General features: G+C 38.4%; 1 protein-coding gene across 1 annotated transcript; it reads left to right on the top strand.

The window, feature by feature from the left end:
* On the top strand, positions 1–21,193 carry HACD1 (3-hydroxyacyl-CoA dehydratase 1). Its single transcript, XM_068987716.1, has 7 exons — positions 1–257; positions 10,416–10,533; positions 10,711–10,729; positions 10,810–10,898; positions 12,402–12,523; positions 17,201–17,379; positions 21,080–21,193. The coding sequence occupies exons 1-7, from the start codon at positions 1–3 to the stop codon at positions 21,160–21,162; spliced, it is 867 nt and encodes a 288-aa protein (XP_068843817.1). The 3' UTR covers positions 21,163–21,193.
* The last annotated feature ends 5,994 nt before the right edge of the window (positions 21,194–27,187 follow it).

The raw sequence follows: 27,187 nt of genomic DNA, 5'->3' as shown, positions 1-27,187 counted from the left end.
ATGGGGCGCCTGACGGAGGCGGCGGCAGCGGGCGGCGGCGCTTCAGCGGCGCGCTCGGCCGAGCCCCCTCCCGCTCCCCTTCCCCTCTCGTCCACTTCCCCCGGCTGCGCGGCCGCCATGGCGTCCAGCGAGGAGGACGGCACCAACGGCGGCGCCTCGGAGGCGAGCGAGGAGAGGGAGGCGGTGGGCAAGCGGAGGCGCCTGGGCTTGTTGGCCACTATCTGGCTCACCTTCTACAACATCGCCATGACCGCGGGGTACGTGCGCCCAGAGGGGGCCCTCCCCGCGCCGCCGCGCCCCCGACTTTGCGCGCTCTGCTCGCTGGCGGAGCGTGCCCGGCTCCCGGGAGGGGCGGAGGGGCCGGGTGCGCGTGCGCGCGGGTAGCGGGGTGGTCGCGGCGCGGGGGGTGCTTGCGGCGCAGGAAAAGGGGGCGCGGGCTGAGGTCGTGGGGGGAGGGGCGCTGCGCCTCGGGGCTTGAATGGAGCGGGGCGGGGGGGGCCGGGCCGTGCTTGCCCGGCATTGCCTAATACGGTGCACGGCGCGCGCTGCGGCCGCGGGGCGCGGGCCGGAGGTTAAGTATAGACCTGGGCAGGAATGCGGGGCCTACCCGCGGGGGAGGCGGCCCCCGCGGGCGCCACTGCCGCCGCTGCTGGTGAAGAAGCGCGGAGTCCCGCCGCCCCCGAGCCCGGAGCTGTCCGGAGAGTGGCCCCAACCCTCTTTCCCGGTCGCCGGCCCCTGGACTGCACAACCTCGTGCTCCGGATCGCTGGGCAGAGTTTGCTAACTGTTTCTGTCTCTGCGATTTTTTTTTAAGTAATAGTGCGCCCGAGAGCTTCTTACCTGGGACGATTTTCCAGATACCCTGCGGGATCGGAGCGTGGGACTGGTGTCCAGGGTCTGTGGCTCCGTGACTGATACTCTGTACTTTTATTTCTGGCTTTGAGTGCGATTTACAAGTTAAAGTTACACAATGACTATTATAGCTCTGCAAAGAGCTGCCGCAGTGACTTTTAAAAACCTGCTGGGAAATGCTCCTCCATTTCTAAATGGCATTGCCTGAAAAAAAAAAAAAAAGCTGTTTCCCGTTATCCCACGAAGTATTACTAACCTCTGGAAATGTGGGGGGAAAGCTTAATATCGAAAACTTTCTCTAGAGCTTACAGAAAAATGTGATTGACCGAGATTTAAGAAATGATTTGAGACAGTGCTGAGTACTTTTGTGCTTAATGCCTAACGAGGACTCACTGTGGGGCAGGCACTGTGTCCGTGTAATGTGTCATCATTGGTCCTCTACGACTGTGAGGGGTGCATGATGTTACATTTGATAGAATGGGAAACTGAGGCACAAATCGATTAAGTAACTTGCTCAAGTTCACACAACCAGTAAGCGTCAGACTTAGACTTAAGCCCAGACAGTTTGGCTCCAGAGCCCTGCTACTTCTGCTTTCCACTCTTAAGTTTTCTAATCTTGAAAAAGAAAACTAATTGATTCACAAGCTACTGGAGAACAGTTGGGTACCCACTGTGTGCTACAGCCTGAAAAAAATTGTCTCTTCTGTGCTAGTCTCATCCAGTTAATAAACACTGGGGAAGCCTGCCGTTTATTAACTTGTCTGCGGTCCCTTTCCTTTCCAGGCCACTTTCCCTTTTGAAGGCCGAGTTACCTTTTAAAAAAATGAAGATCAATGCATACCTCCAGTTTAAAGCCTTCAGTGACTCTGCATTACCTCCACTGTAATGGAAGGGATTTAGGCTGTCATTCAAGGCAATAGCTGCCTGATTACTCTTCCCAGTTTTATTGCTTTTGGTATCGCCACTCACTCAACTTTGCCCTCAAAGCACCCTGCAATTTTATTTTCGCGGCTCTCTCCATCTTTGCTCAGGCTGTTCATCCTGTGGATAATATTCCTTGTGTTCCTGCTATGACTTTTAACCAAGTCACCTCTTTGAAGTTTTCTGGGTGTCTTACCCCACCTGGAACAGAGTTAAATGTTCTCTCCGTTGTGTTCTCAAACTTCATTCCTGACCTTCCTACCTGGCTCGGCAAAATCACTGCTTCCCCAGAAACTTGTCTCTCAGTTGTTCAAAGGCAAGGGGAGCAGAAATGGAATAATCCATGTAACTAACTCTTTGGAAGCTTTCTAGAGGCGTTGAGATTTGAAGAAAGAATAGGATTTGCATATGTAGAAGGTGGCTATTTCAAGTGAGATGAGTTCTGAAAATAGGCATGAGATGCAGTGAAGCTTCCTGATTTAATTGAAGGGACATAGTGCAGACATTGTGCAGATGAGGTTGGCACAGCTGTGGTATTCGAAGTGGGACACACGTGTACATTGAGTGGTTTGGAGGTTCTTTTTTTTTTTTGCCCGCTTTTTTTCCCCCAGCTTTTTTGAGTTGTAACTGACACCTAACACTGGGAGTTTAAGGTGTACAATATGATTGCTTGATGTATTACTTGGTATATGTATATATTATAAAATGATTTTCATCATAAGATTAGTTAGCACATCTGTCACCTCACATAGTTGCCATATTTATTTTGGAATGGAGAAAATTTAAGATTTAGGATCCTAGCAACTGATTTTTTTAAAAATTGAAGTTTAGTTTACAGTGTGGTGCCAATCTCTGCTGTATATATGCTCTGTAGCATAGTGACTTAGTTATATAGACATTCTGTTTTTATATATTCTTTTTCATTATGATTTATCATAGGATATTGAATATAGTTCTCTGTGCTATACAGTAGGACCTTGTTTAGTCTATATGTAATAGCTTACATCTGCTAATGCAGAGGTTCTTTTCGTTTATTTGCTTGGTTTTTTCACTTTTAGAAGAACTTTGGAAGGTTTATGATTTTTTTGGTAATAGTTTTGAAATCAAACAATATCTGAGAAATGAAATTTTTACAAAAGTGTAAAAAAGAAATTGCCTAATTCTATAAGCTCAGCATGACTTTTCATTTTTCCTTGTAATGTCTCATGAGAGTAACTTTGTTCAGATTTTTACTCAAATTACCATACTCAGGCAGGCCTTCCCTGGCTGTCTTCATTTAAGTAGCAGCTGCTTACAAATCACTCCTTATTCCCTTTGCCTGCTTTGTTTTTCTCCATCATGCTTGTTACCATATAACTGTATGATGAATTTTACTAAAACATCTTGTTGCTTATTGGTCTGCTTCTCAGACCCTATACAATGTTAGCGCCGTGAAACTCTCAAGAAATATTGGTTTGGCCAAAAAGTTCGTTTTGAGTTTCTTCATAACATCTTGCAGGAAAACCCAAAAGAACCTTTTGGCCAACCCAGTATTTGTTGAGTAAATGAATCTACTGATATTATAGAGTATTGTAGTTACAATATCTACTCTGTTGGATATTCAGTTTTCATGCACTATTTCACCAAATATTTCCATGTAGTTTTCAAAATTACACTCTTTCATGGTTATATAAAAGTGAATAGAGTTGTTACAGTGATAGTCCAAATCATGCCTCTAATGATATTATCCTTTAATTTGTTTCTCTTGAATTACTTGTTTAGGATGAATTCCCAGAGTAGAACTACAGGATATAATTGATTTAGTTAAGTAATAATGTAATTAGGATTTTTATGGTACTTGTTCATAATAGATGCTTGGCTAGGAGTATTTTCTCTCTCTTCTCTTTTGTTTTGCCACAAACACTTTTGAAGCCTGCATGTATTTGTGCATTGTCTTAGGTCAAGTGAGAGACAAAAGCTAAATATTTTAGGCCCTGCGCTTGGAGAAGCGTTACCAGGGACATTTATAGATTGCAGTAAAAGACGGGATGAAGTAAGTGTTCTGCAGAGGTGTCATGTCTGTAGGTAGGGAGAATCAGAGAAAGGTGTTATTTACTTGGCAGGGCTGAGGAAGCAGCAGGAGTTAGTGTACAGAGATGTGACACCACTTGACATGCTGTTGGGGTGAAAACAAGTGGGTCTGAAGCATAGGCTGGGACAGAAAGATGGACCGGTAACCTGCCCCTTCGCGCAGGCCTGACATGCTTCCCTAACATGTTCGGATTCTAACCTGTAAGCAGTACGGGAAGGTGATAATTGAAGGTTATGTTTTCACCCCTTTTTAGCCGGGTAACCTCAGATAAGTTCCATAACCTCTCTGACCCTGGGTTTTCTCATCTGTCAAAGGAACAACACAACTACTTTGCTAGATTATTACAAGGAATTAAGTGGATATGAAGTGGTCGACAGAGATGCCTGACACATAGTGGGTGTTTAGAAATGATAATTGCTATTCCTAGTGGTGAATTGAAAAGTGCACTTTGTGCAGAAACTGAGATATTCTCACTGTGTACACAGTGTATGTTAGCAGAGCACCAGACCCAAGGTTCAGGCATGTACGTTTCTCAACATGTTAAGTAATAGACATATATTTTATTCCTGGGGAGGATTAATCCATGTGTGGATCTGTGCCAGCTTTTTTTTTTTTTTAATTGGAGTATAGTTGCTTTACAGTGTTGTACAACAAAATAAATCAGCTCTATGTATACATATATCCCCTCCCTCTTGAACCTCCCTCTCACCCCCCACCACCCCACCCCCCTGCACACCACCCCTCTAGGTAATCACAGAGCCGGGCTTATACTGCTGGGCTCCCTGTGTTATACTGCAGCTTCCCACTGGCTAGCTATTTTATACAATGTAGCGTACATATGTCAATCCTACTCGCCCAGTTCATCCCCCACCCTCTGTGCCCCCAGGTCCACACGCTTAGGTCTGTGTCTCTGTTTCTGCCCTGCAGATATGTTCCTCTGTACCATTTTTCTAGATTCCACATATATGCATTGATATATAATGTTTGTTTTTCTCTTTCTGACTTACTTCACTCTGTATGACAGACTCTATCTAGGTCCATCCACATTGCTACAAATGACCCGATTTCATTCCTTCATTATGGCTGAGTAATATTCCATCGTATATATGTTCCACATTTTGTTTATCCAGCCATCTGTCAAAGAACATTTATTTATATAAATTTATTTATTTTAATTAGAGGCTAATTACTTTACAGTGTTGTAGTGGTTTTGCCATACATTGACATGAATCCACCACAGGTGTACATGTGTTCCCCATCCTGAACCCCCGTCCCACCTCCCTCCCCAAAGAACATTTAGATTGCTCCATGTCCTGGCTATTGTAAATAGTGCATTTTATCCATTCAAACCACCCAGTGTCTTCAACAGATAAAGTTTTCGAGAAAGAGAAGGGAGGAGAGATGAAAGGATAGATGGAAGGAGGCAAAATGTATAGATCGACATAGTCATAAAAGACATAGCAACTAATTACAGTGAATGAATCTTATTTCAGTCATTTTTTTTTTTGCTGTATTGTATATGCGATCTTGTTTCACCAATCCGGGTCACTCCTAGGCCCCTTCATTGGCAGCACTGAGTCCTAACGACTGGACCACCAGAGAATTCCCCCAATTATGATTTTTAAAAATTCTGGGACAGTTGTATCTTAACTCTGTTTTGTGACTGAAGAAGTTCTCATTCAGATCTTCACATGGGATAGTGGTGTTTTGGTTCTGTTTATGGAAAATAAACCTTTGAGAAATACATCATTAAGCATTTATCAATCATATTATAGGATGTATGAGATTTAATTCAGAATAATCAGAGAGGAAGACTTGTGGGGAGAGAAGTGAATAGAAGTCTGGACGAAACAAAATTATTTGTAAGATGATACTGGCTGGGTCTTCCTGTGGTCCAGTCGTTAAGACTCTGTGCTTCCACTGCAGGGGGCACAGGTTCAATCCCTGATCAAGGAACTAAGATCCCACATACCTTGTGGTCAAAAAATAAAATGAATTTAAAAAATTTAAAAGATGATACTGGTTGAAGCAGGGCAGTGGCAAACAGGATTCATAGTACCATTCATGCTCTCAGTTCAGTTCAGTTGCTCAGTTGTGTCCAGCTCTTGGTGACCCCATGGACTGCAGCACCCCAGGCTTCCCTGTCCATCACCAACTCCCAGAGCTTGCTCAAACTCATGTCCATCGCGTCAGTGATGCTCTCCAACCATCTCATCCTCTGTCGTCCCCTTCTCCTCCTGCCTTCAGTCTTTCCCAGCATCAGGGTCTTTTCCATTGAGTCACTTCTTCGCATCAGGTGGCTGAAGTATTGGAGTTTCAGCTCTACACCTTTCATTCATGCTCTACACCTTTGTATATGTTTGAAGTTGTTCATAAAAAATTTTTTTAAGTAGTGTTGAAATTTTAAAAAATAGGAGATATAGGTGTAGGTAACCAAGTTCTTAAAAAAGCAGGTGGTCTCCAAGAGATAGTAGGAGGAAAAGAGGCACCAGAAGACATCTGGAAGAGAGAGCTCCACCTTCAGTAAGATTTTTTAGGGTCATCACAGCCATAGCGCGTAAGAAGAAGGAGTTGAGTGAGTGCCGTAAGGTGTTTAGGAAATGATACATCTCTCTCCTTGCTGCACTGTTGTGTTGTCTCCACTTACTGGAACTATGTCTTATCTCTAATTCCCCAGGATCTAGCGCAGTACCTGGTGTAGCAATAAATGTTGATACTGAAGCTGAATGAATAAATAAATGAGTCAAGCAAGTAAGAAACCTTCTACATGTGGAACACATGTTTATATTTTCCAAAGAGAGTGTTTTGTTAAGGACTGAAAGTGTCTGGGTTCATATTTGTGTAATTGATAGCTCTGAAATATTTTTTAAGAAAACTTTCCAGAAAAGAATTCCGAATTGTAGAAGCTCTAGTGGCTTCTGGAAATCTTTAAAATTATAATGACTCAACTGATGGGGGTAGCAGTCCAGGGTTACTTAAATGCAGGGCCTGTAAGAGAAATTTTGATCCTCACCCTTTGTAATGGAGGGCTTAGGAGGTGAGAATGGGTTAATTCAGATGAGCTTCTGGCTGTATTTATTGAAAAACAGGTGAGAGGTTAGCATAGATGGGTTCATGGTCCTTTATAACCCTAGAGTGTTCATTTCTTTTATTTCCAACAGGTTAGTGGTGGTATTCTAATAATGTACTATTAATAGTTGGTACAATACTGCCACCTATGGGACAACAGTAAAATGTGTTACTGTTAAGGATGCTTGGATTTTTATATCATGTTTTTAAAAATATAGAAAACTTATCATCTTGATGAATCTTCTGATGAATTCTTTGGTAGTGTAATAATTTTTGTTTTGCGCGTGTGGTATCTTCCTGGTCCAGGGATCAAACCCGTGTCTCCTACATTGGCTGCTGCTGCTAAGTCACTTAAGTCGGGGCAGGCGGGTTATTTACCCTGAGCCACCAGGGAAGCTCTGAATTAAAACAACTTATGAAGCTTGTTTTCTTACTAGAAGTCATATAAGGCTTTGGAATTGAGGATATTGAAAATCATAACATTTTACAACTGGAAGGTACCTAAAACATCCTCCAGATGAGCACACTCAGATGAAACCAGCGCAGGACTGAGTGTTGGGTCCAATGTGGGGTGAAACCATGAGCTGAATCCAGGAAGCCATGATGTAGTAAAAAGAGAACAGCAATGGGCTTTAAGAGACCTCCACAATGAACTTACTCTAAGCCTTAGGATAAGTCCTTAGATGTCTCTGCATGGTGATTATCTTGTATTGAACAATGGCCTTCAAACTTTCCTGATAGCATACTACTATCAGCTGAAATATCTGAGTATAACACTCTGTATAACTTTAAAAATTAGTACAACTTAAATACATGTGTTTTTATGATTAGCTAATATCCCCAGGCTGGTAGCTTAACTGGTAAAGAATCTCCCTGCAGTATAGGAGACCCCCACTTGATCCCTGGGCCGGGAAGATCCCCTGGAGAAAGGATAGGCTACCCACTCCAGTCTTCTTGGGCTTCCCTGGTGGCTCAGATGGTAAAGAATCCACCTGCAATGCAGGAGACCTGGGTTTGATCCCTGGGTTGGGAAGATCCCCTGGAGGAGGGCATGGCAACCCACTCCAGTATTCTTGCCTGGAGAATCCCATGGACAGAGGAACCTGGTGGGCTACAATCCATGGGGTTGTGAAGAGTTGGACATGACTGAGTGACTAAGCACAACACACCAGGTACAGTGTATACTTAGGGCCCGACCAGTACAGCGGAGTAGTTGACAAGCATAGACTGTGAGATGCATGGTGGGTTTAGGTCCCAGCTGACTGGCCTATGGCCCTTTCTCCTATTTCCACAGCAGTGAAATAGGGTAATAGTAGTTGCTACCTCATAGGGTTATTGTGAGGATGAAATATTAATATGTTAACTATATATATATAGGACAGTGTCTAGAACATTGAAAGCACTCTAAAAGTGTACTTGCTATTACTTCAGTACTTCTACATTTCAAAGGTCTTTGTGATAGTTTCAGACATTTGCCTGATTTCATGTCATTCTCACTAGAAAGTGGTTGATCTTTACTCATTCTGTGCTGAGGAGGGAGCATTCCCAGGGTTGAAGCACTACTGTTCTGCTATTTTCTCACTGTTCTGTTGAATCTGCTTTTCATCCCACTCAATCAGTCATTTCTTCATAGGCACCTTTAAGCCATTTGTCTATTTTATGAGTGCTTTTTAATTAAAAAGTTAAAACTGTGTAATAATTTTTTAATTCATAAATCCATTTAACTAGTCACTTTGGAGACCACTGTTTCTAAAAGCCTGGGGCAGCTATTCATTTCCATGAGTGTGTTATTAAAGATGTTTAAAAGTTACAGGTGATGCAACTTTTTTAAACTTCAAAGTGCTTTTGTAATTGCAATGGAAAAAATGACCTCTTATCAGGGACTCTTGGAGATTGAGTATCTGACTGGTGAGAAAGCTGGTGTCCACAGGTTTGATTTGTGTTTGTAAGTACCATTAATTCACCACAACTACATTTAATGTATAAGTGGACAAAGGAGCTGAGTGGGCTACAGTCCATGGGGTTACAAGAGCCAGACCCAATTTAGTGGCTAAACCACCACCAAGTTGAAAGGGGTGGGGGTGTGCATTTTTTCTTTTTTGAAAATGAACTCTTTTTAAAAAAGTGTAGTTGATTTACAATATTAGTTTCAGGTGTGCAGCATAGTGACTCAGTATTTTTATAGAATATACTCCATTTGAAGTTATTATAAAACAGTGGCTGTATTTCCCTGTGCCATATGATATATCCTTGTTCCTTGTTTATTTCATACATAGTAGTTTGTGTCTTTTAACCCCCTATTCTTGTCTTAATCCCTCTCCCCTTCCCTTTCCCACTTGGTAACCACTAGTTTTAGAATCAGGCTTGGGGCTTCCCCTGGTGGCTCAGTGGTAGAGTCCGCCTGCCAATGCAGGAGACATGGGTTCAATCCCTGATCTGGGAAGATCCCACATGCCGTGGAACAACCAAGTCTGTGTACCACAACTGTTGAACCTGTGCTCTAGAGCCCGTGCTCCACAACAAGAGAAGCCAGTGCAATGAGAAGCCTGTGCACGACAACTAGAGAGTAGCCCCTGATCACAACCAGAGAAAACCTGCATACGACAATAAAGACCCAGCACAGCCAAAAATGAAAAATAAATAAGTGAATAAATAAAAATGTTTATAAAGGTTATAAAAGCAGGTTTACATCTGACCTTCTATATGTGTTCCTTCGGCAGCACCACAATTGTTTTTATTTAATGGAAATTATAAAAAAACATTAATGGTTCTTATTAACGACTTTTACTTATAACTATATATTTGTATAAAATACATATTTATGCACCTACAGCTCTTTACATCAAATCTATATAGTTATGAAAGGGACTTTATAATGACTTCATTTTTGGTAGAGAAACCTACTTCTTCAGTCTGTCAGTTTATCTGCTGAAACCAAAAATACAGTGCTCATTGTTTGACATTTGTATGTAGCTGATCTTGAATACGGACTTCCCTGATAGCTCAGTTGGTAAAGAATCCACCTGCAATGCAGGAGACCCCAGTTCGACTCAGGAAGATCCGCTGGAGAAAGGATAGCCTACCCACTGCAGTATTCTTGGGCTTCCCTTGTGGCTGAGCTGGTGAAGAATCTGCCTACAATGCAGGAGGCCTAGGTTTGATCCCTGGTTTGGGAGATAGCCTACCCACTGCAGTATTCTTGGGCTTCCCTTGTGGCTCAGCTGGTAAAAGAATCTGCCTGCAATGCGGGAGACCTAGGTTTGATGCCCTGGTTGGGAAGATCCCCTGGAGACGGGAAGGGCTACCCACTCCTATTTATTTCCTTGAGGAGTCAATGTAAAAATGATGTTTGTCATTTCTTCCTGTGGGTTTTTGAAAATAGAATAATGAACTGAGCATATTAACATGTACATGCTAGTACTGTATAAATTATGACATATCTTTTCAGGATTCAGGAGACTTCATTCTGATAGAGCTTTATAAAATGCTTTTCTTTTCTCTAGGTGGTTGGTACTAGCTATTGCCATGGTACGTTTTTACATGGAAAAAGGAACACACAAAGGTTTATATAAAAGTATTCAGAAGACACTTAAATTTTTCCAGACATTTGCCTTGCTTGAGGTAAGTTTTCAACGATGCTTGTTTTTATATCATATTTATTTGAAAATATGTCTGTTGGAGCAGAATCAGTCTTTTTTGCTTATTACTTACTCCCCATAGATTCACTTAAAACCAGGTGACAAGGATTTATTTTATGCTATTGACATGTGATTTTTTTGTTTGTTTGTTTGCTTACAGATAGTCCACTGTTTAATTGGTGAGTTTTTTTTTAATTTGATTTTTATGTTTGTTAGAGATTGGATTTGGGGCAGTGGTTGACTTGTTTTTCTTTTTAAGGAATTGTACCTACTTCTGTGCTTGTGGCTGGGGTCCAAGTGAGTTCAAGAATCTTCATGGTGTGGCTCGTTACTCACAGTATAAAACCAGTAAGTGACATGACACTCCATCTACTTGAGCCAGCAGGAAAGCTTTCTTATTAACAGGAACCCAAAATATTAACCTGACTATATTTCAGGAAGCAGAACCCTTGGCCAAAGAAGGGTTGGGTTTGGATGTAAGTGGGATTGTACATTGACTTAGCACTTTTATAGAATGGCTTTGAAACAACAGCAAACCCCCAGACTGGCATTTTTATGGCCATAATATACTCTCCTGTGGAGTTTTGCAGTTTTTAAAATCAGTGTTCCTCTGCTCAATGTTATGTGGCAGCCTGGAAGGGAAGGGGAGTTTGGGAGAGAATGAATACATTTATATGTATGACTGAGTCACTCTACTGTGCACCTGAAACAACCACAGCGCTGTTAATTGGCTATACTCCAGTATAAAATAAAAATTTTTTTAAATAAGTAAAATGAAGTAAAATGTTCCTATTCTGTCACATAGTGAAATGAGAATTTTCTTTTCTGTTGAAGTTGTGTGTATTGTGTTTGATTATGTAATTGAAGTTGTCAGTATAAACAGTTCCTTTTTCCTCATTTAGCATCGAGCATTGTAGCTAGAGACACACAAAGTTAATCTAGCTCTGTAGCTCTGAATACTTGGAAAAGACTCAATTAAAAGTAAGAGTTAAGGAACTTAGAGAAAAATAAGCTTGCTACTTATTGAAGCATGACAGGAGAGAGACTCGAGTCTAATTAATGGCTTAAAGTGTTTTAGACAAACAAACACCATGTTTAGCATTTCAAGCCATTGGGCCTCTTAAACCCATGACAGAAGCATTTCCCACATGGGCCCTCCTGACCTTTTTGACAGCCTCTGGAGCCTCCTGTCTACTTGAGGACTGCTCTCTGGCCTCCTCTCCTTTCCCTCAGATGCCTGGCTTGTCCTGTCTGCTTGTGGTGACACATAACCTCCCTTCCATGGCCTGCTGGGCTCATGGTCTCCAGTCTGCATGGGGACAAATGGCTGACCTTCTGCCCTTTACTGCTCTACACTTCAACCCTCTCGACTAGAATCTTTCACTCAGCTGACTCAGTCCACCTGGTCCCTAACCAGTGCCTGCCATACAGATGGCAGTGGACACACATGTACACGTATAAAATCAGGCCCTCATTCAGATTGCCTTGTCATTTAAGAGCAGGAGTCCAACCGATAAATAAAAGAGATCAATCAAATAAAAAGAGATGCTGTTCTGGACAGCGCGTACAGGTTCTGAGAGGCTGATATTGTCCTGGGATGGTTGAGTTATTGGCTGTAACAAAAGGGGACAGAGAGGACCCAGTAGAAATTCAACCATTCCTCTGTTAACGGCATATTTAAATATGATGTAGGTAAAGACCTAGGTAGTGGTGACTGCATTGAGTTGTCTGTATTGAATCTTTCTAACCCTAACTCTCCATTATAACAAAAGGCACATAGTAAATAATGAAAAAAAATATTCATGGAGAAAGAAGTTCAATGAACCTGTAACTTTCTCTGTAATTCCGCAGATCCAGAATGAGGAGAGTGTGGTGCTTTTTCTGGTCGCATGGACGGTGACAGAGATCACTCGCTACTCCTTCTACACATTCAGTCTCCTCGACCACTTGCCATACTTCATTAAATGGGCCAGGTGGCGATGATGTCTTGCAGTTTATTTGTTCATGGTGCTGCGCATGCGTGTTTTGTGTTCTGAGCTAACACAGAAAATTAAAATGTATGTCTTAGCCGTGTGTTGCTAGCAGGCTGTCGTTTTGGATATTAGCAGTTTATAACTTGCATTCTCAATGCTTAATTTAATGACTAGGGAACAGTCATATTAACATATATCTTGAATGAAAGCAGTGCCAGACAAATTATGTTAGTATCCTTAAATAAATTCCAAACTGGTCATTCATTTTTCCTTGAAAGCAAGATATACATCTGTGGAATTATATTAAATCAACTCTTGACCCAAAATACAGCATTTTGTCTGATTGACTAAAATTTTCTTTTTGACAGCTCACAAACTCTTTATTCTACAAAACAAAGTTAGGAAAATAAACTAAAACACTAAAACTATAAAACAGGCGAGCTTTAGAAACAAAATGGATATTAAAGAAATTATTGGAAACTTTCAGCGCCTAGAAATTTTTTTAACATGATAGATTTTCACTGAATTAAATACATAATGTTCTTGTAATTGCTAAAAGTGATCCTTACATCAATCAGTCATTAACTTAATATTCAACCTATGTCATATCCACACTTTTAGAATCTTGTATATACAATGTCAGCTTTGTGTGTGTATTAAGTAGCAGAGACAGACAGTTTTTAAACATCATCCTTATTTGGAATTGTATTATTTGGAAGGAGGACAACATTTATATTTCAAAGGTACTAAATATAGCTCTCCCAAAGCAACAGTTTTTAAAGTAAAATATATTCTGTCCTTTTTAAAGTTTGCATTCTTGAGCAGCTGATATTTTACAAAGTTATTATAAAAATAAGACTGCTCTTTGGAGAACAAATCACAAACCAGCATAGATTTGTTCATTTCATTCTCTACATACTTATAATCAGAAATAACAGTAATAATAATAAAATACCCAGGTGTGAGGAAAACAAAATCTCTATCTTCTTCTGATGCAAGAGAAAAAAATAAAACAACTAATAGGTCTGAGAAACCCTGGGTAGGGAGAAATGTAGGGAGGCTGTTAGGGTAAGAGATGTTTGTCCCATATATGGCTATGTATTGGATTGGCCAAAAAGTTCATTTGGGTTTTTGGCCAACCCAGTAGGTAGGTAGGTAGATAGATAATAGATAGATATTAGTAGATAGATGAAGTGTGTTAGTTGCTTAGTTGTGTCTCACTCTTTGTGACCCCATGAATTGTAGCCCTCTAGGCTCCTCTGTCCATGGAATTCTCCAGGCAAAAATACTGGAATGGGTAGCATTCCCTTCTCTAGAGGATCTTCCTGACCCAGGGATTGAACCCGGGTTTCCTGCATTGCAGGCAGAGCATCTTTACCATCTGAGCCACCAGGAAAGCCCTTAATAGATACATAGATGGATAGATATCCCACATAAGTAGGATAAAAGAGTTTGATGGTATCTTCAGTCTTTAAATTTTTAAAATTTAGCTACAAAAGTAGTATGTTTTCATTATAAAAAACACAGTTTTTAGTCTATATAATAAACATTGAAAGTTCTGTTAGTATTCCTACCTGATCGCCCTGCCCTCCCCCTGGAGAAAGTTGGGAGTTTACCATCCAGACTTTCTTATTAACAATGGGAACACACAGATGTGAGTTTTTGAAAAATAAATGAATGACATGATACTTGATTTTTGTTTATATGTTGGAGCTCTTGTTTTCTTTTTTAAATTGGTACAGGTTCATTTAGAGCTTGCTCTCTGTCTCTTAATGCTGCGTCCTATTCCATAGGATGAATGACTCAGTTCTCTATTGCCAGAATTTAGATTACTTCTGGTTAGGGTTTTTGATTACCATATACTAAAAACCTAATACTTTTTCTTAAGAATAAAAACTTAAAATTGTCTATATTCCCCTTATAAAAGATAATCACTGTTAATTATACTATCAATATATATCCTTTCAAACTTTTTTATATTCTCTAGCTCTTTTTTTGTGGCTTACCATTTTGTATATAAAGTGAGTGAGTGAATGAAAGTCACTCAGTCATGTCTGACTCTGTGACTCTATGGACTCTACAGTCCATGGAATTCTCCAGGCCAGAATACTGTAGTAGGTAACTGTATCCAGGGGATCTTCCCAACCCAGGAATTGAACCAGGGTCTCCTGCATTGCAGGTGGATTCTTTACCAGCTGAGCTACCAGGGAAGCCCTTGTATATAAAATAAGGCTTTAAAATTATAATATGAGCTTAAACATTTTATCTGCTGAAGGTTGCACTACCATTTATAAGCATTTGGTTGGTTTTATTTTTCCTGTACCAGAAAATTTAATCAGTCTAGCAATTGGGGCTTTCACAAGATTAGCAGTTTGGAATGTGGCTGGATGCTAATCCCAGAATGTGACTCATTGTCATTTTGCATGACCTCAAGTCTTTCAGACCCTCCAGCACCTTTGAAAATACTAATTCAAGATATAGTCTCTTTTTATTTGCTATATTTATAAAATTTGTTTGTGGAAGGTAATGGTCTTTAATATTTTGTCTGCCGTTTAGAATGCATTTGCATGTCTTGAATTTCTGGAAAAGTTCAAAATTCTACCATTGCATGCTTAAATTTGCTGTCAGAAATCCTTTGTCAGTTGCCTTAATGTAAACAAGTTTCTGTAAAATCTTTCAACTTTGAAATGCATATTTTAACATAATATATCATGTCAGTTCATCATAATCATGAATAATTAACGTTTCATGTAAAAACTCATAAAGATCCCAAACTCCTACAGGTATTTGCCCACCTTATTAAACTAACCTAAAGTAGCATTCAATGTTCAAATGTTGAAGCCATTCTTAAATAAAACTTCACTTTAAAAATGGCTTCTTATTTATAAAGCATTGCCCTACTATGATGATTTGGATATTTGGATATGATTTGATTCTATTTATTTGTCAAAAATGTTCTTAGAAAAGCTCACTGAATAGATAAATGTATATTGTTATGTTTTCATACTGATTTCTTTTTATTTTCAAAATGCATTCCCTTAAAAAAATTTTTGATGACAATTGGGAATCTGTAAGGAAGCATCATATCTTTTTTGGAATATTAGTTAAATCTCTCATGCTGCTGCAGAACTTAGAGAATTGGTGACATACAGCCTTTTTAAAGTGCAAATAAAGTCAAATAAATTATGTAATTTCTCCCCATTTCATTGAAAACAATTACTGTTTTTATGACTTTAACATACTTTATTTTGAATGATTTTTTTTCAATTAAAGAATAGTCCTACCCAAAAAAAGTCATCTGAGAGCCACATAAAGTTAAAAAAATACTTAAGTTTGAATGTCTTACTTGAGAAAGGAATATAAAATGTTCAGTTATGTGCTTTTAAATTGAGATAGGAAAAGATTGATTTAAGTGATATACACAGAACAACACAAGGCTGATGAGAACTGTACTGTGCACAAGGCAAGGAAGGGGCATGCAGGGACTGTTGAAGAATCATTTTTCTTTCTTTACCCGTTCATCTATTTTGGCAAATAATTCTGCCTTTCTCTGTCATCTCTTGTCTTTGCATACATATCCTTGACACACAGAAGTAAGGCGACTTTTAAGTTGTCTCCAAGCTCCTTCTGTATTCACACATTTGACTTCTCTTTACAAGTATGTCTTAATCCCAACAAAATGATTAAAATCCAGATCAATTTGCTTGCTTTCTTTTTCCACCAAAATTTTGACCTTGACTTCTGTGGTAACTATTATAGAGCAACTGACTTGGGAAAACTGATTTTTTTTTAATGGAGAAATGTTATTACCTTGGGTGCTTGAGGCTGCCCTGTTGGTCCACCAGTGGAGACTTCACAGGGTACCTCTTAACTATAGGCGGAAGTGATGCCAGGCACTTGCAGGCCCAGTGTGTGTGAGAGGACGACCTGCAATCCAGATGAACAAACTGTGATTTGGATTTTGACTAGAACTTTCTCAGCTCCATTTTAAGTAATCTAACTATTCCTTTAATATGCAGATTCAGGAAATGACCTATCTTCCTTGTTTTATCATAAAAGCAATTTTAGACAATATGTCGGTTAGCAGTTATTGATGATGCTTCAGATGGTTTTTATCAGTTTTCTAAAATAGGAGTTTCTTTTCATTAATAACCACAAAGGGTTTTCCGAATGCCTCCAAACAACTATTTTGGCAGTTTCAAAATTTAGATCTAAAATTAGAATCATAACTGACCTTTTAAAAACATAGCATTGGATCAACAAATGAGTAGCTGCAGGGAAAAAAATCAGTATGATTCCAGGTGCCCAAGCAGTTACTTTTATATCTTACAATGCTTATATTTACTTTACAATAGACTGTAATAAATACTTGTATTATTTATCATACTTAAAAATCAATCATTGACTTTAAAATTTTTAGTTAAGTCCTATAAAGTAAGTTGACTTCTTACTTTATTAAGATCTTGGTGTTTAAAATGGGAACTGCTATAAGAAAAAAAAAGTGATAATAATTAAATTGCTAAGTGAATGATTAAAGTGGAAAAGATTAACCTTGTATGTGAGGTTAATATAAGTATATAGGAAGGAGAATTTTTAAACTTAAATAAAGTAGTAGCAAAAGAATTATAAAACCCAGTAATTAGTCTAGAAAAATAATTCTGATTATTCTTTCTCCAGATATAATTTTTTTATCATCTTATATCCTGTTGGAGTTGCTGGTGAACTTCTTACAATATACGCTGCCTTACCATATGTGAAGAAAACAGGAATGTTCTCCATAAGACTTCCCAATAAATACAATGTCTCTTTTGACTACTATTATTTTCTTCTTATAACCATGGCCTCATATATACCATGTAAGTATGTATCTATTAGCACTCTGATGTAGCATATGCTGTGAAAGTGCTTCGAAAGATGTCAGAAGATTGATATATATATACCATGAGGTATGAAATAGATAACTAACCAGAATCTACTATATCCACAGGGAACTCTGCTGTGCTCTGTGGTGACCTAAAGGGGAAGGAAATTCCAAAAAAGGGGAGATTTATGTGGACATATAGCTGATTCACTTTGCTATACAGTAGAAACAAGCACAATATTGTAACTTTACTCAAAAAAAAATTTTTTTTAAGAGAGAAATATTGTCTTACAAATACATCAAAACCTCTGTTCAGTTCCATAATTTGAAGTAATTGAAAGGCAAATTGTGAGGAAAAAAGGTCAGTAAAATTAACACACAAATGACTGCCTTCTCAAAATCATTTAAAAATAAGCTTAGTATGATTTATGTTTTTAAAGAAGAGATAAGCCTACAGTGAACTCTTTGAAAGCATTTAGAATTATGCATCTGAACAGAAATATTTTATCCAAGGAAATCTGAGGTCATTTCTATTCATTAAGCACATACTTAGAAAAAGTGTTCCAAGGTACTTTTTAGCCTTATGTATGTTTCCCTATGTACTAGAAAATAATGAATAAGCTACTTTCTTAAGATGTTTCTAATAACTCAGCCTTTTCACTAATTTCTTCTCATCTTTCAAGTTGCAATAAATTGATGAGACTATTCATTTCATTTAAATACAGAGTGGTGTATTTTTATGTCAGATTTTGTTAATCATTAGCAGGAAATGTGACGATACAGCAAGACTGTTGTTTGCCCTTGTCAATAAAATTAGAGACTCTGAGGTCAGTGCAGGAGAAAAAAGAAATGAGAAACATTTATGGAATCTAAAATCAGCATTGTGACAGTATGAAATATTTCATTTAGAGAGGATGAACATAAAATTTGGCCACTTCTTTGGGGCCTCCAACTTTTAAGTTTTTCTGAAGTAAAAATTGACTTGATGGTCGTATAGTGTTTTTATTTTTAGTTTAATTTTTAAAATTATTTGGACTATAATTCTTTTACAAGTTGGTGTTCATTTCTGCCATATAACATTGTGAATCAGCCAGAAGTAATGCATTTATAACCCCTCTGCTGGAGCTTCCCTCCCAGCCCCCAGCCTTCCATCCATTTAGGTCATTACAGAGCACCAAGCTGAGCTCCCTGTGCAGGTAGCTATCTGATTTATATATGGTGGTGTATATATGTCTACTCTCTCTGTCTCCCTTCTCCCTCCTCCCCGTGACCCCCATGACCCCCGCGTTCACTTCAGCACTATTTACAATAGCCAGGACATGGAAGCAGCCTGGATATCCATTGACAACTGAGTGGATAAAGCAGATGTGGTACATAAATACAATGGAATATTACCCAGCCATAAAAAGGAACAAAATTGGGTCATTAGTAGTGATGTGGATGAACCTAGAGCTTGTGATACAGAGCAAACTAAGTCAGAAAGAGAAAACCAAATATTGTATATTAATGCATATATGTAGAATCAGTGGTACCAATGAACCTATTTGTGGGGCAGGAATAGAGATGCAGACACAGAGAACGGACTTGTCATATGTTTTTATTCCCTGATCCTCTCTCTTCTCAGTCTGACTCTCTTCTTTTTCTCTACCAGAACGAGTTCAGGAGGGCTCAGGGATGCTAAGCCTATAATACTTGTTTCTTCCCCTGATTTTCCCAGCATCTAGTGAATAGCAGCACACCTGGAGCAGAACCACACTTGTCCCCTGATACTTACAGGTTCAGGTCTTGAGTGCCCTTTTTCTTCACAGTCACCAAGGCATGTCTGTGAAAACCCAGGGTCCAAGAGATCATGGTTTGAAACCATGAAACCAGTAACTTGTAAGAGCGCATTTTCAGGTGTCCTGTGAAGACTGGCCTTTGCCAGTAGCAACTTCTCAGTTTATCAGGCTGTCAGTTACCTGAGACCCCACCTCCTGCTGGAGGATCAGTCAGTCAGCAGGGGATGTTTTTCACCTGATTAGTATTAGTTTTGATGTTGTTGTTTAGTCTGTAAGTAATGTCTGGCTCTTTTAAATGCTTTGCCAGTTACAAGTATAAAAGTATATTTTGAGCACTTCTCTTGGCACTCAAAACAAGTCTGATGTAATCAGGATGTTACAGACGTATTTGCAAAACTTGGTCAGTTAGCTTTAAGTCTACATTGCCTGAATATATTTAGACTCTTAGATATAATATGATGGTTACATTTATAAAGGTAGATAGTACCTACTTAAATAAAAAGTAAAATCTTTCATGCATTTTGGCTCCATTTGAGCTAAATTCTGTAAGTACTTATCCACAGTTCCCTGAGCAAAATATTCAGAGCTTGTTTTGTCATTAGATTCATTCATTTTGGTTATTCTGTATCATTGTCAGATGTATTTTTACATTTGTATTATTTATAGCTGATGTTAATTTGCTCATCCACTAGCATTTACCCTATAATTCAAAGTACTGGTTCAAACTGACTCAAAATAATTCTCCAAATTCAACAGGGTGGATAACTGTTTGTTTAACTGACCTAATACATGTGCATTTGTATGTTTGTAGATAACAGACCACCCTTATGCCCAACCAGTAGGGGTTTTTGCTCTGGGCCCACACTGATCACTCTTCCACACAGGACCCCTTTCCTTCAGTTCACATCCTAGAAAGCTGGAACCATGGAATTTGCTACCCAGATGGCACTGGGCATGCATCCAGGGACTGCCTTGCTCTCTTCCCCAATCTGTTCTCCTGAGGGTTAACTGTGTCACCTGTGTGGACGTCCTTGAGACAAGGGGAAGCTATTTGGGAGGTGGATGGATGCAGCTGGGTTGCGTGGGGTTGGACATCCACACAGATGTTCCTGAAACCCCTCATGACATAGGGCAGCTGATAGAACACAGAGAAGGGGCCAGGTTTCTTTGTGCCACACTGTTCTGGCACAGTATTCCTAAAAGTTATAGAAATCTTTTTTCTTAATCAGAGTTTAGTTGCTTTACAATGTTGTGTTTCTGCTGTACAGCAAGGTGAATCAGCTATACAGATGCATATATCCCCTCTTTGTCACCACAGAGCCTTGAGTAGAGTTCCTTGTGCTATACAGTTGGTTCTCATTAATTACCTATTTTATACATAGCAGGGTATACATGGCAATCCCAGTCTTCCGATTCATCCCACACCACCCCCTGCCTTGGTGTCCATATGTTTGTTCTCTATGTTTGTGTCTCAGTTTCTACTTTGCAAATAGGTTCATCTGTAGTGTTTTTCTAGATTGCACATATACGCGTTAATACATGATATTTGTTTTCTCTTTCTGAATTACTTTACCCTGTATGACAGTCTCTAGGTCCATCCAGTGTTATAGAGTTCTCAATTCAAACATGGCCTTCCGTGTCATTACAAAGATATATTTAAGAAAATATTTAAGTTTGCTAAAAGAATTGACAGTTTATGGTATTAAAACATTTAGGCATATGGTACAGGAGCCTCCATTTGTACCCTTATGTCTTAGCCCTTACGTCTGAGCTCAGGGCATCTGAGCCCTGTAATGATTAGAGTGGTAGCCATGGTGCATAACGGGCTTGCTCTCAAAGATCACCATGTTTGAGAGGCTGCAACTATAAAACATTTCCAGCAAAAGCTTACCTTCTTGTTCTCTTTTCTCCATTAAGTGTTTCCACAACTCTACTTTCATATGTTACGTCAGAGAAGAAAGGTGCTTCATGGAGAGGTGATTGTCGAAAAGGATGATTAAATGATCCCCACAACAAGGTGCTTTTTCCAGAATAACCAGGATTACTTGAGTCCAAGTTTTAATAACAAGAATAAACAACTTGATAAATATTGCGGGTTGTATTATTTCTTAAACTATAACTTGGGGCATGTGGTATTTGCCAATATTTGTCTTCAGATTGTGCCAGCTCCATTTGCTACAAGTATAAACTCCTGGGTAGGTGATGATCATCAAAAAAAATAATTGGGTATATTACCTGGAGTGGGGGTGGGGCAAAAGCTTCAGTAGTTTTTAAGTTTCACTAAGTAAGTTTTGCTACATAGGTTCAAAGCTTTTAAAATCAATATCTAAAAGTTAGTTTAATGATTTAATGTTATAATGCCTGCCAGTGATATTTGTGTGATATTTATAAGTGAAACTAAATACAGAATTATGATAACTTGTTAATAATGTATTGGCATTTCTTGAACCCAGGGTCTATTTCTCTGAAGTATAACAGGTAGCATTTTTGATTAATAACAGCTTTTGGAAACGTGGACATAATTTGCTAGGATAAATCTTTTGATTTAGATAAAGTAGCCATATAAAAGTCAAAAATATTCAAGAAGATGTCACAGTTCGAAAATAGTCTTTAGAAATATGTTTAGGCCATTGAAAATACTGCTGCTGCTAAGTCGCTTCAGTCGTGTCCGACTCTGTGTGACCCCACAGGTGGCAGCGCACCAGGCTCTCCCGTCCCTGGGATTCTCCAGGCAAGAACACTGGAGTGGGTTGCCATTTCCTTCTCCAATGCATGAAAGTGAAAAGTGAAAGTGAAGTCACTCAGTCGTGTCCAACTTTTAGCGACCCCATGGACTGGAGCCTACCAGGCTCCTCTGCCCATGGGATTTTCCAGGCAAGAGTACTGGAGTGGGGTGCCATTGCCCTCTCCTGAAATTACTGCTAAAGCACATTTATTTTCATTTGAATTGACTACTCAAGGTCAACCTTTCCAACTGTAAGGATTTTAACAGATTAGAAAGAATATAAGTGTATACCTGGTTTCACTTGTAAAAAGAAAAATGATAATATTGAGTCTGATGGTTACATTGGGAACTCTGGCTGAAAAAGGCTGGTCTATACTGTGGGATCGTCTAATAAAATTCATCTTGTGATATACCTTTGTGGTACTTAGATAAAAGAAATTTTAGGATATGATCTAAAATAGACTTATTTTATTCTGAATTTTGTTGACCAGTAAAAAGTCTCATAATAAAGCTTCTGTCCACATATTTAATAGAAAGATACACTGAAGATAATCTAATCATGCCTTAATTCTTAAGTATATCCTTTAAAAATTTCCCCTCTAATATTAAAGTATATTGCTTTCCTGACCTGTTTTAAAGAGAATTTTAAATATATGACTTTTAAAAAAAGGAATTTTTTGCTTGTTATAGATGTGTAGGTATAATTTTGGCTTTAATTGTTCTGTATTGTTTCCATTTATAGTTGACATGTAACTTTTCACTTTTCAGAATTGCTTGTTTTGCATTATCACTTCCTCTTCAAATGATTTCATGTGGAAATTTGTAGTTCAGAATAGTTTTGCAAACTTACATCTTAGATAACTTGATTTTTAAAAGGTGCTATTTCTTTTATTACATTTTAATATTTTCTCTGTAATGTTAGGTTACTAATTTTCAAAAATGCAATGTTCATTCTGTATTTATTTGACTTTGATTGTTTTTATCTTGAATTTTTATATGGAAGAAATTTTCAGGGACTTTTCTCCTTTGGTAACATAGTATAAGAAGTTCACATGTTTATCCTGTTAGATGCCTGTCTTATGAAAAGTATTTTCAGTCTTCTTCCTAAAATTTGCATTAATTCACCTTGTATGCCTAACCAGCAGATTTAATACTCTTTTTTTTCCCCTTAAGTGATGAAATATCTTGAAGTAGAAATTGTGATCAACTTTAATAAAAATGCAATACATCAGACTATTCAGAGACTGTTAATATGCTCAAAGTATGTCTAAACTTTAGATTTAGTTTATCTTCAGGATCTTTTATTTCAGCTAATTCTCAGCCATCTTTTGTGTACAAAATAAAGTGTTTAAATGGTAATTTGTTTGCAATAAGGAGAAATATCTGAAAGTCCTTTGCGCTTGTCTCCTGTGATAGAATCTTTTTTGGAAAATCTCCCAAAGCCACTATAACATTCCTTTGAGTATGCACATCAGGCTTGAATCAAATAGATTTTGAATTCAATCCTGAAGATTTTGGATTTGACAAACCATGTACCAAGAAATTTTGATGGCAGCAACTTCCAATGGGATTTCACATTCCTTACAATTCTAGTTTTAAATTTTTCATAGCTCTATAGTTTAATATATCACACAATAATAGGTATACTATGCATTTTTAAAATTTTCCAGTCTTTTTTTTTTTCAACTTTTCATGGTTCTCAATTTGTTATTTTTGTTATTGTTCTTTGGCTATACCATGTGGCACGTGGGATCTTAATTTCCCAACCAGGGATTGAACCTGCGTCCCCTGTAGTGGAAGCACAGATTCCACACAGATTCTTAACCATTGGACTGCCAGGGAAGTACCTCAGTTTGATATTAATAAAGCAACTTCCCTAATAGTTATAACTTAGTTAAAAATGCCAAAATAAATATTAAAGGCTTTTGTTCTTTGACATCTGTAGGATCTCAGAAACATTACATCTTCAGATTATTAAGCATCTCATTATTATGCCACTATCTCATGGTTTCTGGTGATATATCACAGAAGTGATATAAGATTATGCAATAATCCCTTCCCCTCCTCTCTGCCCCCAAGAATATTTGTGCTCATTGTGTGCCAAGGACTGTTTTAGGGAATTAACATCTTCCTCTTAGCATACGTCTGTCTAGCCAAAATACACAGTGAACCTCTGACATAATAACCAGGTCAGATTGGTTAGAAAATCACAGTGTGGAATGATTACTTGTGCTTTAACAAAACTGAGTGCATAGATAACCTGATGTGGCAGAGTTTATTGGCTTTTTAAGAACTTTTTATGTATGTTAAAGTATAGCTGATTAACTAGGTTGTGATAGTTTCAGGTGGACAGCAGAGGGACTCAGCCATACATAAATATGTATCCTTTCTCCCCATCCAGATGTGGCAAGGTTCTTTGTTACTCACGTGTATAAGTGTATCAGACTGCCATTAAATAGGTAATATTCTGGTTTAAATTTATTTTCAAACCCTTACAGATATGCAGCTGTTAAATCATCAAGGTGCGACACTGAAGGAAGAATAACTGTAAGAAGCAAGATTTAAATGAATGTGTAAAATGTAGACATATTTTCCATCAATATATACATAGATCTGGAATATACATATATATACGATAAAAAGAGCAACATAGTTTTGTAATTTCCAATATGAAGGCATTAAATGAAATTGAAAATTCAGTTTGTTTAGTCTAAATTTATGAAACAGATAGATATTTGTTGTTCCTCCAGACTGGAAGCTTAAAAATATGTTCTTAAAATTTTATCTTTTTTTCCAGTGTTCCTTTTTCAGCTTTTAAAAATACATGGTTCACTTTTTGTTTTGAAAGAATTTCAAACTTACAAGAAAGTTGCAAGAATGCTAGTCTTCACTTGAATCCCTACTTGTTAACATTTTGTGATTTTGTTGTAACATTCTATTTGAAATATTTTGTGAACTGTTTCTTCAGTGTATAATCTTAAGAACAAGGGCATTCTCTTAAACAGCCACAGTACGATGACCCAAATGAGGAAATTAAAACTGACAGAATATCTAAACTACGAAGTGAAAGTGAAGTCATTTTAGTCGTGTCCGACTCTTTGCAACCCCATGGAGCCTGCTAGGCTCCTCTGTCCAGGGGATTCTCCAGGCAAGAATACTGGAGTGAGTTGCCATATCCTTCTCCAGGGGTTCTTCCCAACCTGGGGATTGAACCCAGGTCTGTTGTGTTGCAGGCGAATTCTTGACTCTCAGAGCCCCCAGGGAAACCTAACTAAACTACAGTCCTTCAAATACCAAGAGGGAAGTTCTGAGCATATGTTGTGGGTCAAGAGCCCATCCAGGTTCCGGCACTTCCTTTAGTTGTCATCTCTTCTTGTCTGAAATGATTCCTTGGCTTTTCTTCATTTCATGGTTTTAACATTTTCAACAGTACAGGACAGTTGTTTTGGAGAAAGTCTCTCAGTTTGTGTTTGTTTGATATTTCCTCATGACTAGCTTTAATTTATTCACTCTTCCACAGGAATATCAATTTGTCCCATTTACTGGTGATACTAACTTTGATGTTTTACGTGATTTGTTTTTTCATATTTTGGTTGCAGAGTAACACATAGGTCTTTTTGGTCTAATTCACTGGAGTTTGGCTTTGAAATGTGGCATTGGGATTTTTTTTTAACCTGATTAATATGCCTTGCTCTGATACATGAAGATTGATGTCTTTTTAAGGGATTAAAAAGTGCTAAATGATTTTTACACATGGAATTTCCAGGCGTTTTATGAAATCAAACTTTATGTTGATATTTAAGCTCCTAGACTGTAAAACTCTGTGATTAATTAATATACTTTGGTTTTGCTTACAAGTTCTTAACTACAGTTTCTGTTCTACTTTACTGTATACTCTCACCATGATATTCCGCTTTACCAAAATGATACATAATGCAAGGTTGAGCGTGCTCTGAAAATACATTTTGGGTCTTCCTTGGAGGTACAGTGGTTAAGACTCCAAGCTTCCACTGCCAGGGGCACGGGTTCAATCCCTGGTTGGGAAACTAAGATCCCACATGCCATGCAGCAAGACTAAAACATTAAAAAAAATTTTTTTTAATACATTTTATTTCTTGATTTAGGGTATTGCCTTCCCCCTGTATTTTAAAATGTCATTTGTACAACTTGAAAATTAAAATTGTTCTTTAAATCCACTTAACATTTTGTGGATTTTACTTTTAGAATTAAGACAGTAGAAAAAAGGATTTTGACCACAGCTTCTATAAGAGTGATCCTAGGACCCCAGACGCCCTCCCTTAGAGATTCTGCACCAGTGGCATGTTAACTGAGAAATCTGCATTTTTTGGAAGGTCCTGGGCAGCTTGATAAAGGCAGTTTAGAGGTTCCACTATCCGTTTGAGAAACACTGCCTTAGAGAGATACCAGGGGTCGAGAAAGGTGACTTCTTACAAGTACTGTATTGTATGTACTTATGTAACTGAAAAAAATCAGCATTGCTTCGTTGTTCTGTTGTCACTCACCAAAATGAACACCATAAGTTTATATAGATGAAAAACTTGATATTTGCATAGTGTGAGATAGTAAGACATTTTGTATGTGTTTTTAAAGTATGTATTATTTTATAGCCATGCATTTGATCTCTCTGTTCACTTAAGTAGTGTAGAGCTTAAGACAGAGAACAGTATTAAAATCCAGAGTGATAATCAGGTTATTTATTGTACCGAATTTAATCTTATGAAATAAATGGACATCATGACAGTTAGATTTTAGTTTAGTAGTATTGTTCATGGAGAAGGCAATGGCAACCCACTCCAGTACTCTTGCCTGGAAAATCCCATGGACGGAGGAGCCTGGTGGGCTGTAGTCCATGGGGTCGCTAAGAGTAGGACACAATTGAGCAACTTCACTTTTACTTTTCACTGTCATGCACTGGAGAAGGAAATGGCAACCCACTCTAGTGTTCTTGCCTGGAGAATCCCAGGGACGGGGGACCCTGGTAGGCTGCTGTCTCTGGGGTCGCACAGAGTCGGACACCACTGAAGTGACTTAGTAGCAGCAGCAGTATTGTTCATTGAACAACTTCTAGTCTCTTTTGGTAATTAAAGACACACACACCTCTTAAAAGGAATATATTCAAGATTTTGAAAAACATATGTGTTACTGTTTTTGAGAAATATGCACAATAGAAAGTAATTATAATTTGCCTGAGTGATTTATAATTTAATCATCACTTGACTAAAATAGGTTTGTGGTTAAATGGATATGTTCCGAAGCTAGTTTTATTGAGTATACTTTAA

Source organism: Capricornis sumatraensis, chromosome 15, assembly GCF_032405125.1.
Source record: "Capricornis sumatraensis isolate serow.1 chromosome 15, serow.2, whole genome shotgun sequence".
Lineage (NCBI taxonomy): Eukaryota > Metazoa > Chordata > Mammalia > Artiodactyla > Bovidae > Capricornis > Capricornis sumatraensis.
This window is presented reverse-complemented; position numbering and strand designations above follow the sequence as displayed.

Excerpts from the sequence above, each read along its gene's own strand:
- HACD1 (XM_068987716.1), top strand. The coding sequence starts at position 1 with ATGGGGCGCCTGACGGAGGCGGCGGCAGCGGGCGGCGGCGCTTCAGCG. Across the intron at positions 10,899-12,401 it reads TTACTCACAGTATAAAACCA|ATCCAGAATGAGGAGAGTGT; the intron begins GTAAGTGACATG and ends GTAATTCCGCAG. Across the intron at positions 12,524-17,200 it reads TACTTCATTAAATGGGCCAG|ATATAATTTTTTTATCATCT; the intron begins GTGGCGATGATG and ends TTCTTTCTCCAG.